The sequence below is a fragment of the Pyrenophora tritici-repentis genome, chromosome 1 (assembly GCF_003171515.1).
Source record: "Pyrenophora tritici-repentis strain M4 chromosome 1, whole genome shotgun sequence".
NCBI classification, from domain to species: Eukaryota; Fungi; Ascomycota; class Dothideomycetes; order Pleosporales; family Pleosporaceae; genus Pyrenophora; species Pyrenophora tritici-repentis.
The window spans coordinates 6,811,834-6,823,819 of NC_089390.1; the positions used below are offsets into that span (position 1 = coordinate 6,811,834).

The 11,986-nt window shown below is 49.3% G+C and overlaps 8 protein-coding genes across 8 annotated transcripts; 4 read left to right on the forward strand and 4 right to left on the reverse strand.

Moving 5' to 3' along the window:
• Nucleotides 1-322: 322 nt before the first annotated feature.
• Nucleotides 323-1,291, reverse strand: PtrM4_026380 (uncharacterized protein; the record flags this gene model as incomplete). The annotated part of the gene is made up of 2 exons (XM_066103707.1): nt 323-495; nt 1,198-1,291. The coding sequence occupies 2 exons, from the start codon at nt 1,289-1,291 to the stop codon at nt 323-325; spliced, it is 267 nt and encodes an 88-aa protein (XP_065965909.1).
• Nucleotides 1,292-3,220: 1,929 nt separating this feature from the next.
• On the forward strand, nt 3,221-4,756 carry PtrM4_026390 (uncharacterized protein; the record flags this gene model as incomplete). The annotated part of the gene is made up of 1 exon (XM_066103708.1): nt 3,221-4,756. One exon carries the CDS (start codon nt 3,221-3,223, stop codon nt 4,754-4,756), a length of 1,536 nt encoding a protein of 511 aa, XP_065965910.1.
• A 556-nt stretch (nt 4,757-5,312) lies between these two features.
• On the forward strand, nt 5,313-6,118 carry PtrM4_026400 (uncharacterized protein; the record flags this gene model as incomplete). Its single annotated transcript, XM_066103709.1, has 2 exons — nt 5,313-5,718; nt 5,781-6,118. 2 exons carry the CDS (start codon nt 5,313-5,315, stop codon nt 6,116-6,118), a joined length of 744 nt encoding a protein of 247 aa, XP_065965911.1.
• A 9-nt stretch (nt 6,119-6,127) lies between these two features.
• PtrM4_026410 (uncharacterized protein) lies at nt 6,128-6,705 on the forward strand (the record flags this gene model as incomplete). The annotated part of the gene is made up of 2 exons (XM_066103710.1): nt 6,128-6,161; nt 6,212-6,705. 2 exons carry the CDS (start codon nt 6,128-6,130, stop codon nt 6,703-6,705), a joined length of 528 nt encoding a protein of 175 aa, XP_065965912.1.
• Nucleotides 6,706-6,957: 252 nt separating this feature from the next.
• Nucleotides 6,958-7,179, reverse strand: PtrM4_026420 (uncharacterized protein; the record flags this gene model as incomplete). The annotated part of the gene is made up of 1 exon (XM_066103711.1): nt 6,958-7,179. The coding sequence occupies one exon, from the start codon at nt 7,177-7,179 to the stop codon at nt 6,958-6,960; it is 222 nt and encodes a 73-aa protein (XP_065965913.1).
• Nucleotides 7,180-8,675: 1,496 nt separating this feature from the next.
• PtrM4_026430 (uncharacterized protein) lies at nt 8,676-8,939 on the reverse strand (the record flags this gene model as incomplete). The annotated part of the gene is made up of 1 exon (XM_066103712.1): nt 8,676-8,939. One exon carries the CDS (start codon nt 8,937-8,939, stop codon nt 8,676-8,678), a length of 264 nt encoding a protein of 87 aa, XP_065965914.1.
• Nucleotides 8,940-8,957: 18 nt separating this feature from the next.
• On the reverse strand, nt 8,958-9,419 carry PtrM4_026440 (uncharacterized protein; the record flags this gene model as incomplete). Its single annotated transcript, XM_066103713.1, has 1 exon — nt 8,958-9,419. One exon carries the CDS (start codon nt 9,417-9,419, stop codon nt 8,958-8,960), a length of 462 nt encoding a protein of 153 aa, XP_065965915.1.
• A 726-nt stretch (nt 9,420-10,145) lies between these two features.
• On the forward strand, nt 10,146-11,837 carry PtrM4_026450 (Tymo-45kd-70kd multi-domain protein; the record flags this gene model as incomplete). Its single annotated transcript, XM_066103714.1, has 1 exon — nt 10,146-11,837. The coding sequence occupies one exon, from the start codon at nt 10,146-10,148 to the stop codon at nt 11,835-11,837; it is 1,692 nt and encodes a 563-aa protein (XP_065965916.1).
• Between the last annotated feature and the right edge of the window lie 149 nt (nt 11,838-11,986).

Sequence of the window (11,986 nt, forward strand, 5' to 3'; positions counted from 1 at the left end):
ACCGACGATCTAAGTAGTACTAGCTATCTATATCCGCCTTAGTAAAGTTAACGGAAACAGTTATGGCGAGTAAGTTTTTAATTAACGATCTCAGATCTCCAAACAGAACCTCGCATTCTAGAGACGGCTTGTAGAGTGCTATCTTGAGCTCCTTCACGCCTTAGCATGCTGTGATTACAGTCGTTCGGAGCGCGTATTCTCCTATGTACTGCTGTCTAAGTGCTCTTTAACACAATTAGAGCTTGTCCAGCATAATATTAAAGACCTTGTAGAGGTTCTTTTTAGGGTTCTCCCTGCGGACTTTGACAAACGATGTCGTCGTCTAGTCCGCGTAGTAATGGCCGTGGTTGACGTCTGTGTCGAAGTAGTTCTTGAGCTTTGTGTAGGCAGTCAAGAACGTATCTATCCGCTGATCGACGAAGTGGAGGTAATACTCCTCCGCGCGGCCGTCGAGAATCCGTGGAAAGACTGCATAGAACTGCCCTAGCTCGATGTCTGCGTGATAATAGATACTATAGAAGATCTTCAATTTATCGTCTAGGAGGTCGTACGGCTTTCCCGTATACTTTTTGTCTTAGTCCTATATTTTCACGAAGACATTAATCGTCTTAGGATCTAGTTTCTTATTGCTAAACTTAATTAGTAGAACTGCCTTGTACAGGTCTGTTTCACTAGAGGGCACAATTAGAGGAACGCTCGGTCCCTTCGGACGTTGCGGGTATGCTGGTGTATACTCGCGGAATCGGTCGAAGTTGTTGTAGGTGAGAGGAGGTTGCTAACTTTGGACGCGCTAATAGGCTAGCTATAGTGCGGATTTAGTTGTCTCTATAGGCTAGCTTTGGATTAGTTAGTTTTAGGCTTTCTTAATCGTTTTTGCTAGCTAGTCCTAAATCTGTTGTTCTTCCTCAACGGTCTCCTGTCGTCCTTGCACACAGGCGTGGGTCTAGTCTTAATCGCGGGTTTGCCGACTGTCTACGTCTCGGCCTCTTGTCCTTACAGGTGTTTGGGTTCGGCTCTAGGCCTAGCTTAATAATCTCCTATCTATAGACTATACTGATCCTTCACTACGTTATTGCCGTAGTGCCCGCTCTTGCAACATGTGCGCAGCTGATCGTGTGTCAAACACAGCCGACTGGAATACGTCCTAAGGCCATTCTAGGTACTCCTCTATGCGTAATAACCTAGCTAGAGACTCACTAGGTGCCATATTAATACGGCCAGTATACACTCCCTTAAAGCGGAGGATCCGCTTTAGTTCCTTTGTGTATATTAGCTGGGCACGTAGGAACATTGCCTTTGTCCATCCTTTAAAGTCCTAACGGAACTCCCAAAAGAGTTCTTTATCTGCTGTTAGTCGATCTGTATAGTCCGCAATCGCACGCGCAATGTACGTTGTTGCTGTAGTAATCCCTACCTTATCGTCTAGAGCTTCAACGTTGTCCTCCTACATCTCTAGATTGATATGATGCTATTCTCTTGGTTTTATGTTTGTGGTCCCTAGTAGCGCCCAGTGATCGGAATGGTCTGGTCTGACTTGGTCTTGGTCTGGTCTAGACCGCCAAGACTTGGTCTGGTCTGGCGATTTTTTGAGACCGTGGTCGGACCGGTCTAGATGATCGGACCGGTCCGGCTATAAATAGGTCCACGTGACTAGATCTTAGACTAATCTAGCCAGAAAATTTAGCACAATATGAGTCATTAAGATCAAGGTAAGTCTTCTACTTACATAGAACAATCAAGTCCTTAACAACCTACTTATATACTATTGTTATGGAGCCTTCAACACCAACCTCACCGTCCCCATCGAATATTATAAGACTAGATTTAACGTCTCTTACTCCATCTCCTAAGAGGTATACCGACAGGCCCACCAAAAACAGAAGCTCCTACTCAAGGATCTTCAAGCTCAACACACATACAACAATCAAAGTCCCGAAGGGAACACCAAGAGAAATCTCGAGCGCGTTCTACTCACTCAAGCTAGGACATGGATACTTCAACTCCTACCTTAAGAGATTCAACAAGAGAGACTGCAATCTATGTATATGCTACAAACCACAAACACCACAGCATCTACTTCTAGATTGCAAACAGTACAAAACACATCGAAATACACTCAAAGAAGCAATACCACACAGACCCATCACCCTCCCACTCCTCCTCCAAACAAAGACAGGCATCAAAGCTACTCTAGCCTTTATTGCAAGTACTAGGATTGGCACGAGAAAATGGCACCTTGGGCAAACCACCGAACAGACAGACACTGTATAAAACTACAAAAACAATATTTCCTTATCTAAAAGAGCCCGCTGCTACATCTCTTTCTATTCACCACACTGCTCTTTAGCACCCGCGCCAATGGAAGACTAGCTCTGAAATTGGAGTACGCAAAACACCACCCAAATTGTACAAGACCCATAGAAACTCCACAACGACCATCATACATAGAACGGCTTAGCCAAAGTCCTACATAGTCACCGACTGATACAGGACTCTAATGGAAATATAATAATATAATAATAATACTCCATCTCCTATCCCCACGTCATCACCCACCCCTATACTATCACCCACTCCTATTCAATATCACGAATCTCCAGATGAGTTCGTGCAGGGCGGTATCACGTACGTGAAACGTGCAATAATTGCAAGGAAGGATTTCCGTCAAGGTACATCACACATCTGGAAGTACGGACTCCAATACATTCGAGATAGCGATAAGAAAGAGGTGTATTACTGCCATGAGTGCAGGGTTGGGAAGAGCAAGCAAGAGTTGTTTGTCATCAATGGCACTTCTAGGATCCGGAATCACCTGGAACAGAAGCACCAGATTGATCCCCAGAGTGGCATCAAGCGAAAGGGTTCTGTACGGAAGTCTATAATCGACCAGCAAAAGGATGGGGCTGCTTCCAGCATCTTTTTCTGGAAGGAGTCAGTAGAGAAGTTTAAAGAGCTTCTAATTCGTTGGATTGTGTACTGCCATATCGCCTTCTTTCAATTAGAGAACCAGTACTTTCGTGAACTACTCCTCTTTTTAAATCCGGCACTACTCAACCACCTCCCGAAGGCTGCGAAGACTATCCGAAGCTGGGTAATGAATGCATTCATATCGAAGAAGCAACAGCTTAGGGAGGACCTACACCATTCACGGAGTAGGATCTCTATCTCCTTTGATCTCTGGACTTCACCAAACCCTTACGCTATCCTAGGCGTCGTCGCTATGTGGATTGATACTACCGGCATGCGACGTGTTACCGCTTTAGGTATGCGACGTATATACGGCGAACATACTGGAGAGAATCTTGGATCGGTGGTCCTTGAATTGCTGGAAGAATACGACATTAGCGGAGATCAGATTGGATACTTTATGCTGGATAATGCCTCGGCAAATGATACCGCTGTTGAGTTTATACTCAAGGATCTCTGCCCATGGATGAAGTCAAAACAACGTCGTCATCGCCGGCTGCGTTGCTTGGGCCATGTCATCAACCTCTGTTGCCAGGCGTTCCTTATGGGGCGAAACTGTGAGAAGTATCTTGCGAAGCTGGAGAAGCATCATCAACGTGGCGACTATACGAAGGTGGAAGAGCTCTGGAAGAAGTTCGGATGTTTGGGTCGTCTTCACAACCTGGTGCGATACATCAGGCTTACTCCACAACGGCGTGAGGAGTTTGCTACAATTATTATCGGCGGAGATCTTTCGCAATTCGACGGGCTTGAGCTTATCCAGAACAACTCGACCCGCTGGAACTCATGGTTTTATTCGATTACACGTGCATTAAATGTTCGAGAACGTTTAGAGCTCTTCTCGGCTCGTCATGTACCTGGAAAGGGCTCCGTAGGGATCGCGAACTTTAAGCTTGATGGACAGCACTGGTTTGAGCTTGAAAAGATTGAACTCGCTCTCAAAGACTTCTATGCTGCAACTTTGCTTTCTGAAGGTAAGAAGACGTCACTTGCGGACTGGTTTTCAACTTTGGACTGCCTTCTCCGGGAGATAAGCGAGACGAAGGATCACTACCACGACATCCACACTGAGGACGATAACAACTTTACATGGAAGTACCTTCAAGGCTGCGCTGATGCTGCTTGGTTAAAGTGCGTTGAGTACTATAACAATCAGCAGCTGAATTGGCAAAATCGATTCCCTGAAGATACTGACCTTCCACCGGCATATTATGCGGCTCAAATCCTTGATCCATATCGCAAGTGGGGATGGTTCAGGCAAGAGTGGGTTCTTCATGGCGACGAAGAGAAGAAGAGGTGGTTTGAAAACGCACAATTAGCGGTGAAGCATCTCTGGGAGACAGAGTATAAGGGAAGGTACCCTGTCGAGATGCTGCCACCACCAGCCAGGAAGGAGAGAGATCCTGACCCAGCATTTGATCGCCAGCGGGAACATAAGCGCATTCGAATAGACGCTCCAGTTTCTACAACTGATTTGTATGAACAATACATCTCTACTGACCGGCTTCATAACGAAGAGGCAGGTTGCAATGAGGCTATTGCGTACTGGCTATCTCGCTACGACTCCCAACGAGATCTCGCTCGCTTCGCTCTAGACATGTTTGCGATCTCGCCTATGTCGGATGAATGCGAACGTCTTTTTAGTAGCGCGAAGCTTACTATCGTCGATCGCCGTGGTAGGCTGAAGGCAGATATTATAGAAGCGTGCGAGTGTCTCCGGGCCTGGTATGGAAAGCCCCAAGCTGAGGGGAACAGCGATATCGAGGATAGTGAGAACGAAGACGACTAGATTGACAGTCAGTAGTAAAACACATTTCCTCGGCTTCCTTCTTTGCTTCAGCCTCATTCTTGGCGGTCTTGTTGGTCGGACCGGTCTGGTCGGACCGGTCCTTATGTAAGCACCTGGTCTGGTCTGGTCTGTACCCTCAGACCAGACCAGACCAGACCATTCCGATCACTGCGCGGAACCAACAACATAAGACTCACCTGCCTTAGTGCGGACCAGGAAAGAGCAGTATAACCCCTCCGTGTAACACTACCTCCTACGAAGATTACAGGGGATGATTCATATGATTATGATTGGCTAGGAGGAAAATCTTACTCAAGAATACGTGGCTATGTTGTCCTGGGCGCTTAGCCAGCATGTGACCTCTTGTGAGCGGAACCCCGCCGCAGCGCTTTGAGACATTTCTAGGAACCGCACGTGCGTCCAATGACTCGAGTGTGTCACGCGCCTTGAAACTGTGGTGTTTCTTGGCTAGGTGTCATGACTAAGCGAATCTTCCACTTGCCACTGAAGCGGATGACGCAACTCACACAACACCCGACAGTGGAAGCAAAAGGCAATGCCATTAGCACGCTCTCTCGGTGCCATCTACAGAAAACTTCACAACAGCGTCAACCCCTCTGCTCTGGTACTGCCCTCGCGCGCTCTCTCTTTTACTAGTCGAGGCAAATCCATTAGTCGCGAAGAGCTATTCAACTACACTAACGGTCGTTTCCTCGCCAATGAGGCGGAGGCCTGCAACCGCAGACATGTGAGATTCGACATTGATCAGTTGTGCGCTGTAGCTGCGACAGCCGGTGGGGGTTCTTCACCTATCAAAGCGATCGATAAGATGGAGGGGGGCTTTAGCAAGGCCCTTATCATGCGGAAAGAGGACGGTAGTGAAGTCGTCGCTAAAATCCCGTTCTCTATTGCCGGACCACCTAAGTATACCACTGCCCCTGAAGTAGCTGTTCTCAAATTCAGTAAGACCGCAACGCCTATTTTACATGTTTGAATCCAAGACTGACTACATCGCTAATCATAGTAAGTACCCATACTGGAGTCCCTGTTCTCAAAGTCTTAGCCTGGAGCTCTGATGCGTCGAACCCCGTTGGTGCTGAATATATAGTCATGGAAAGAGCTCCTGGCCAACAGTTGTTCACGACTTGGAGCGCCATGACTATCGAAGAACAGTTCGACCTCGTGGAGCAATTGACGAAATTTGAGGCCGAGCTGGCGTCAATTCAATTCCCCGCAAACGGAAGTCTGTACCTCTGCGAATCGATGACAGACGGCGAGCCCTGGGTTGCTTTGGACCGGACCGTGGACCCATCTGGACAATTCTGCATCGGGCCGTCCTGTGAGCGAGCGTGGTCAGCCTAAAGAAAGATAATGGCACCATCTTCTCAAATTAACAATGGACCATGTAAATTGATCACGGCATGCATCGTATGCCAAGCTGACGCCACTTTACAGGGCCAACCCTATCATCTTTTGGTCTTGCGCTGGTGGAGCGCGAGAGGCTTCGCATTGAGCAACAGAGTCCGGTCTCTGCTTCTGGTCCACCCCGCGGGTTCGTCGATGAACAGATTGTTGTCCTGGACATGGCAAAGGAGGTCATGTCTAGGCTAGACTCAGTGACGCTCATCAACAGGGTCTCGCGGCCAGTCTTGTGGCACACCGACCTTCATATGGGCAACATCTATAGCAAGCCTGAAGAACCAAACAAGATCTGCTCCCTTATTGATTGGCAGTCGATTGTGGTCTCGCCACTATACCTACAGGCCCGCTTCCCAGAGTTCTTGTCGGTCGATGATGACTATGTTCTTGGCTTGACAGAAAAACCGAAACTACCGCAGGACTACCAAGACATGGGTGCTAATGACAAGAAGCTAGCAGAGATCAAGTTCGAGAATACTTGTCACAGGCTATGCCTGTATGTCGGCGTTCGGCGATGCCCTCAGCCTTGACACCTCGGACCGATGTGAGCTCAGGCCACCGAAGCTTCCACAAGCTTCACGGCAAGCTTCGAGATGTTTCTTGGTATGATACGGCTTCTTTTTACAAGGTATAAATGTTCCTCAACATTCTGTATCTAGACGTTTTCTCTTCAAGTTTGCTATACTCGTCTAACGGGATAGTCAATTGAAATCATCATTGTCCAAGCCCCTCACAATACTAAAATGTCCAAGTTCTACGAGCTTAGCACTGCCAATCAGCACCTACGGGCACATCATGCCTTTCTTATGCCGCAGTACACACGGGAACTGTTCATTCGGTGCGGCGAAGTATCCGAGGAGGGTGTGATATCGCTTCATGCCTGCTTGATTGAATTCGCCGATACGTGGAGTGAACTGGGCTTTCCAGACGAATGCCCTTTGAGCTCCAGCGAGGAGGATATACGAAAGCATGACCAGCAATTCCAGAGCTACCGCGACTTTCATCGAGTTCAAGAAATGGCCAGGAAGCTTTTTAGCACTGACTCTGAGGGCTGGATATCTCCGCAACTCGATTTTGCGAAATGGCAAAGAATGAACATAGAACTGTTACAGGTGTTGACACGGCAAAGGTGTCGAATATCACTGTCGTTGCAACGAACAAAGTATATGATATTTGATTAGTAGTGAGCAAGAGCTGGGTGGAGAGATCTCCATATGTACGGGTGCGAGCTGAGCGGGAAGCTTGGTCCACCTGGTGGTCCAAGCTCCGGCCCGGAAAAACTCGCCGGGCTGGCTGTACGCGCATGTCCCAACACAGGAGATTATGCGCAGGAGCAATGAGTACAACAAGACAGCAGAAGAAATTCGGAGCATTTGGCCCTTTTTTGAGAAAGCATAGATTCGAAATCAAGAGCAACTTGATAGAATAGACAGTGGAAAATCTACACTATGAAAACATGTAACCTGTTTTATCAGTGAGCGCCCCACCTCAGTGAGCGCCCCACGAACACCAGCGAGGCGTGCGCGCAGCGACGTAGCTCAGCACCACAACACAAATTTTGTACTCTTGCAACAGTATAGTGTTATTCAGAAGCGTCGCTATTATTTATATCCTCAATTTCTACCTTGCAGGTGCGAGAGTTGTGCCCAATCTCACCGCAACGGCCGCAGCGTCGCCCTGCGCGCACCCTCTTCGCCGGCTCCTCACCCTCCTCACGTCTGCCACCCTCCCTTTCAGCAATTAAGTCTGATACCTCGCCGACTGTCAATGTCTCCTCTGCCCGTACGTAGCGTCTCTTGCGACTTTTACGCTTTGTTGCTGCTTTAGTAGCAGTATTAAGGCGCACTATCTCTGCGCGCATCAACACTATCTCATGAGCCATCTGCTGCGCGCCTTTTGTCAGCTGCCGCACCTGCTCATCAAGTGAACTTGCTGGAGACCCTCGATGGATTTTTATCCTGTTTTGAACCAGCGTTGATTGCGCCTCCATTTCTTTGGCGTTGCGTGGTGTTTTCGCCTCCCAAGCGGCGTCGACTTGTTGTGGTGGAGTTTGCGTACGCAGCTGCACATCCAGCTTCGATAACACAGCCTGTGGATCATGTGGAGACAATCTAGCGCCTCAAAACCCTGCGCAAGCATTCTCTCTTGTAAACGCCTTCTCAAAAGCTACTTTAAAGGCTGGTAAGAAGGTCTGTTTGCTGATGTGGTTGATGCGATCGCGTGCCAAGGCTGAGATCTGATTACTGTACGCGCGCTTCAATGGCGAGAAACAGGCGACGTCAAGCGGCTGCAGGAGGTGCGACGAGTGTGGAGGCATACAGAGGGCAATAATCTTCTTCTCCTTGCAGCGATCCTAGAAATCTATCGAGCAATAGCTCTCGTGGCCGTCGATAATCAGCAGCCTATACGCTCCTACAGGCCTCGTATGCGTACTAAAGTGATCAAGCTAGGCAAGCGCTAGATTGTTGTTCGTCTAGCCTGTTGGGCTTACTTAAATAACCTAGTTGCGTGGGAGGTCCTCAGTAAACCAGTTAGAGATAAGAACCTTGCCAGCAAAGATGAGGAAGGGTGGGATAACACGCCCTATTGCGCTGACGCCCTGTATTAACGTAGTCCACTCGCGATTACTAGGCTGAAGCTTCTTCGCTTTCCTAGGTTTCTCTATGCCTGTCACAACAAGTTGTGAAGATATCTTGCCTATTAGGAAGCTAGACTCGTCAAAGTTGTACATGTCGTCGTCCACAATACCGTACTTCGCCTTCATGTTCTAAACCAGCGTGAACTAGGGCTCGATGATCGCTGGGTCTTCGCAGAGAGCTCGCTGGTGATCGTATGGACGAGTCCAGCGCGTGCGCAGCTCAGGTGTACGCTTGATAAACCTGTCAACCCAGCATTTACCAACAGGCTCACCGCCGCGGTCGCGCAGCAGTCTATCAGCCATATCTTGTACGTGTAGCTTCGAGGGCGGTACTCCACGTAGGTTCTCGTCAAGTATACGCTGCAGAATCACCTCCTCTTCTAGCTTCGTCAGGCGCTTTGATCTGGGCTCGCAGTCGCGTCTAGAGGGCTTCCCGTCGCGTCGTCGTTGTATCGTCCTACGAGGAACGCTGTAGACTGCCTCAGCACGTCGCAGGCTCGTAATCTGGTCGCATTTAATGTCAGAGAGGGCAAGCTGCACGTCAGCTTCAGTATAGGGCTTGTGAGGTTGTCGTTGTTGAGACATTACGTGTTGAGTGTCGCGCATGCGCTTCGCTGGTGTTCGTGGGGCGCTCACTGAGGTGGGGCGCTCACTGATAAAACAGGTTACTAGGAACTTGTGTTTACCAGCTGTCCCGCGTTCAACAGTTTTCCGATAACCTGCCTAGTACGGCATATTAAGGTGGGGCAGCGGAGAGACGCCAGGGTGTACCTTGCTTAGTGCGTCTAGCTGCATTCACCAGCTAATAGGAGTGCGAAGAACCTTTACGAGTTGTCTATCCCAAGAGTTCGACGGTTCCCGAACTTGCCTAATATGGCAGTTTCGGTACTCTGGCCAATAGCCAAGCGAAGAACCCTAATCCAGTCCTCGATGATGCGTTCTCCCGCGTTCCACAGCTCTTCAGTCTTGCCTAATACGGTATGCTGAGCTCAACCAATAGCCATGCGAAGAAGGTACCTAGTTTTCTTTTTTCCTGGGTTCCACGGCCTTTTTTCTTACCCGATATGGCATCTTGAGATAGCCAATAAGAGGGGCTACTTTGGCACTCAGTACCCCAAATCTCTGCACTGAATGTCAGGTGCCGCGATTGATGGTTTTTCTCAGTTGCTTCTTTCGGCATATCGAGCTTTGACCACCGCCACACGCCGGCGATCTCGAAAGTTTTGGGATTTCGAAAGTTGGGCTGTTTTGCCCGCCTTGACGCTCCCTTCTGATATTTCAAAACTGCATCTTCGATTGTTGTCAACCTCTTGTTTCCCGGATACCCCGTCGATGTCTGTATGCTCCAACGCAATCCGAGCTGTGTCACGCTCTCGCATACCGCCCTCAAAAACGCTTCTTCCATTTTTGTACCAAACACAGACGATTCAGCAATGGCAACCCGCCTCGCGACGAATTGCTCGACGCAACATCACCTCGCGATCGCGCCCGACCGATGAAGATGACGTTCCGTTTGCAGATGAAATTCCTTTCGATGATGCAAAACTACCGCCGCCAATGGACGAAGAATTTACGCGCAAAACGACTATAACCAGCACTGAGCGTGCTGCCTTTCAGAAGTTGTACAAAAGGTTTACGACAGAGGGCCGGCAACAGAAGGACAAGGACCATGCCATTGAGCTTGACCAGATTGCGGACGAGTACTACGAGGATGAGGAAGACTCAAAACCATCGCTAGACAAGGTGTTCAAGGAGGCGATGCAGGCAAAGCCGCGTGTGCGAGCAGTACGCACAGAAAAGATCAGGGCACCACGGAAACATGCGCAGGCTTCAGAAGAAGATGGCGTCAATACACCACCAACCAAGGCAGCGCACAGTCGCAGAGACAGGGGTGATAAAGTCGATCTCGCAAAATTCAAAGAGATGCGCCTAGCAGAACGCCAGCGAATCGACCACCTCATCCGCACCGCTCCCACCGATCACGCCCTCTGGCAAATCCTCGATCGTGAAGTCCTCACCCGCGTTCGCGATCTCGATCTAGACAATGCCAACACAGGCGACTCCACCACGGGCGACTCAAAGAAGAAACATCAGCCCTCCAAATCCAAATCCCAGACGTCGTTGAAACCAGACCCGCCCACGACCGAAGCAAGCATCCTCTTCCAGAACTACCCTCACCACCTCATCACAGCCATTCATACCCTCCGTACCGAATTCCCTTCTTCCCCGCTCCCCCTCTCCATCCTGCCCACAATTAAGAGCCTCGGCCGCTCCTCCCACGCCCTAGGCGGTACACCCGCCCTCTACAAGAACCTCATCCGCACAGCCTGGATCCAACAATCCTCATACATGACCATCGACTCCCTGCTCACAGAAATGGACCACCACGCCATCGAATTCGACGCCGATATCCTCGCCCTCCTCCAAGCCATCATCAAAGAGAACCACCAAGCATACAGTGGCGTACTAGGCAAGGAGATGCAGATGGTACTAGGCATGGACATGTTCGTGGAGGGCATCCGTAAGATCGAGGCCTGGGAAGGTATCATCGCCAAGAGACTAGGTGTGAGGAGCGAGGAGAAGAGGAACGCGGATAAGGTTATCAGGAGGGTGTTACCGGAGAAGGAGAAGCTGTGGAGGGGTGTTAGTGTACCGGAGGAGAAAGGGAGGGATTCGCGGGGCGATAAAAATGCTTTCAGGTCAACGGGCAAGGGTAGGAACAGTGGTAGGGGTGACGGGAGGCATAACAAAGCCTCCACCGATGACTTCAATGACGCTTTCACCTCCATGGCCCAAGACAGCAACACCAGTACCACTCAGCAGACCACACCCCTTACTGCTAGTAAGCAAACCACGTCAATAACCGAGACTTTCGACGACGTAGACGCCATCTTCGCACAGGCGGTCGCCGAGCAGGGTAAACTGAAGGCTCAAGGGGAAATGGGCGGTAGGGTGGAAACGCAGGCGCTAGAGGTCGAGGAAGAGGGTGAAGATTCAGACAAGAATGGGAAGATATTATTGTAGATAGTGGGATCGGTTCTTGTATGATATATGTTGAGAAATAAAATGAATAAAATAAAGAAACATGAGTGATGGATTATGAATGAGTGACATGGGGTGATGATATGTCGGTGTCGTCTAAATTCGTTGGCATAGCGTGCGTAGAAACAAGA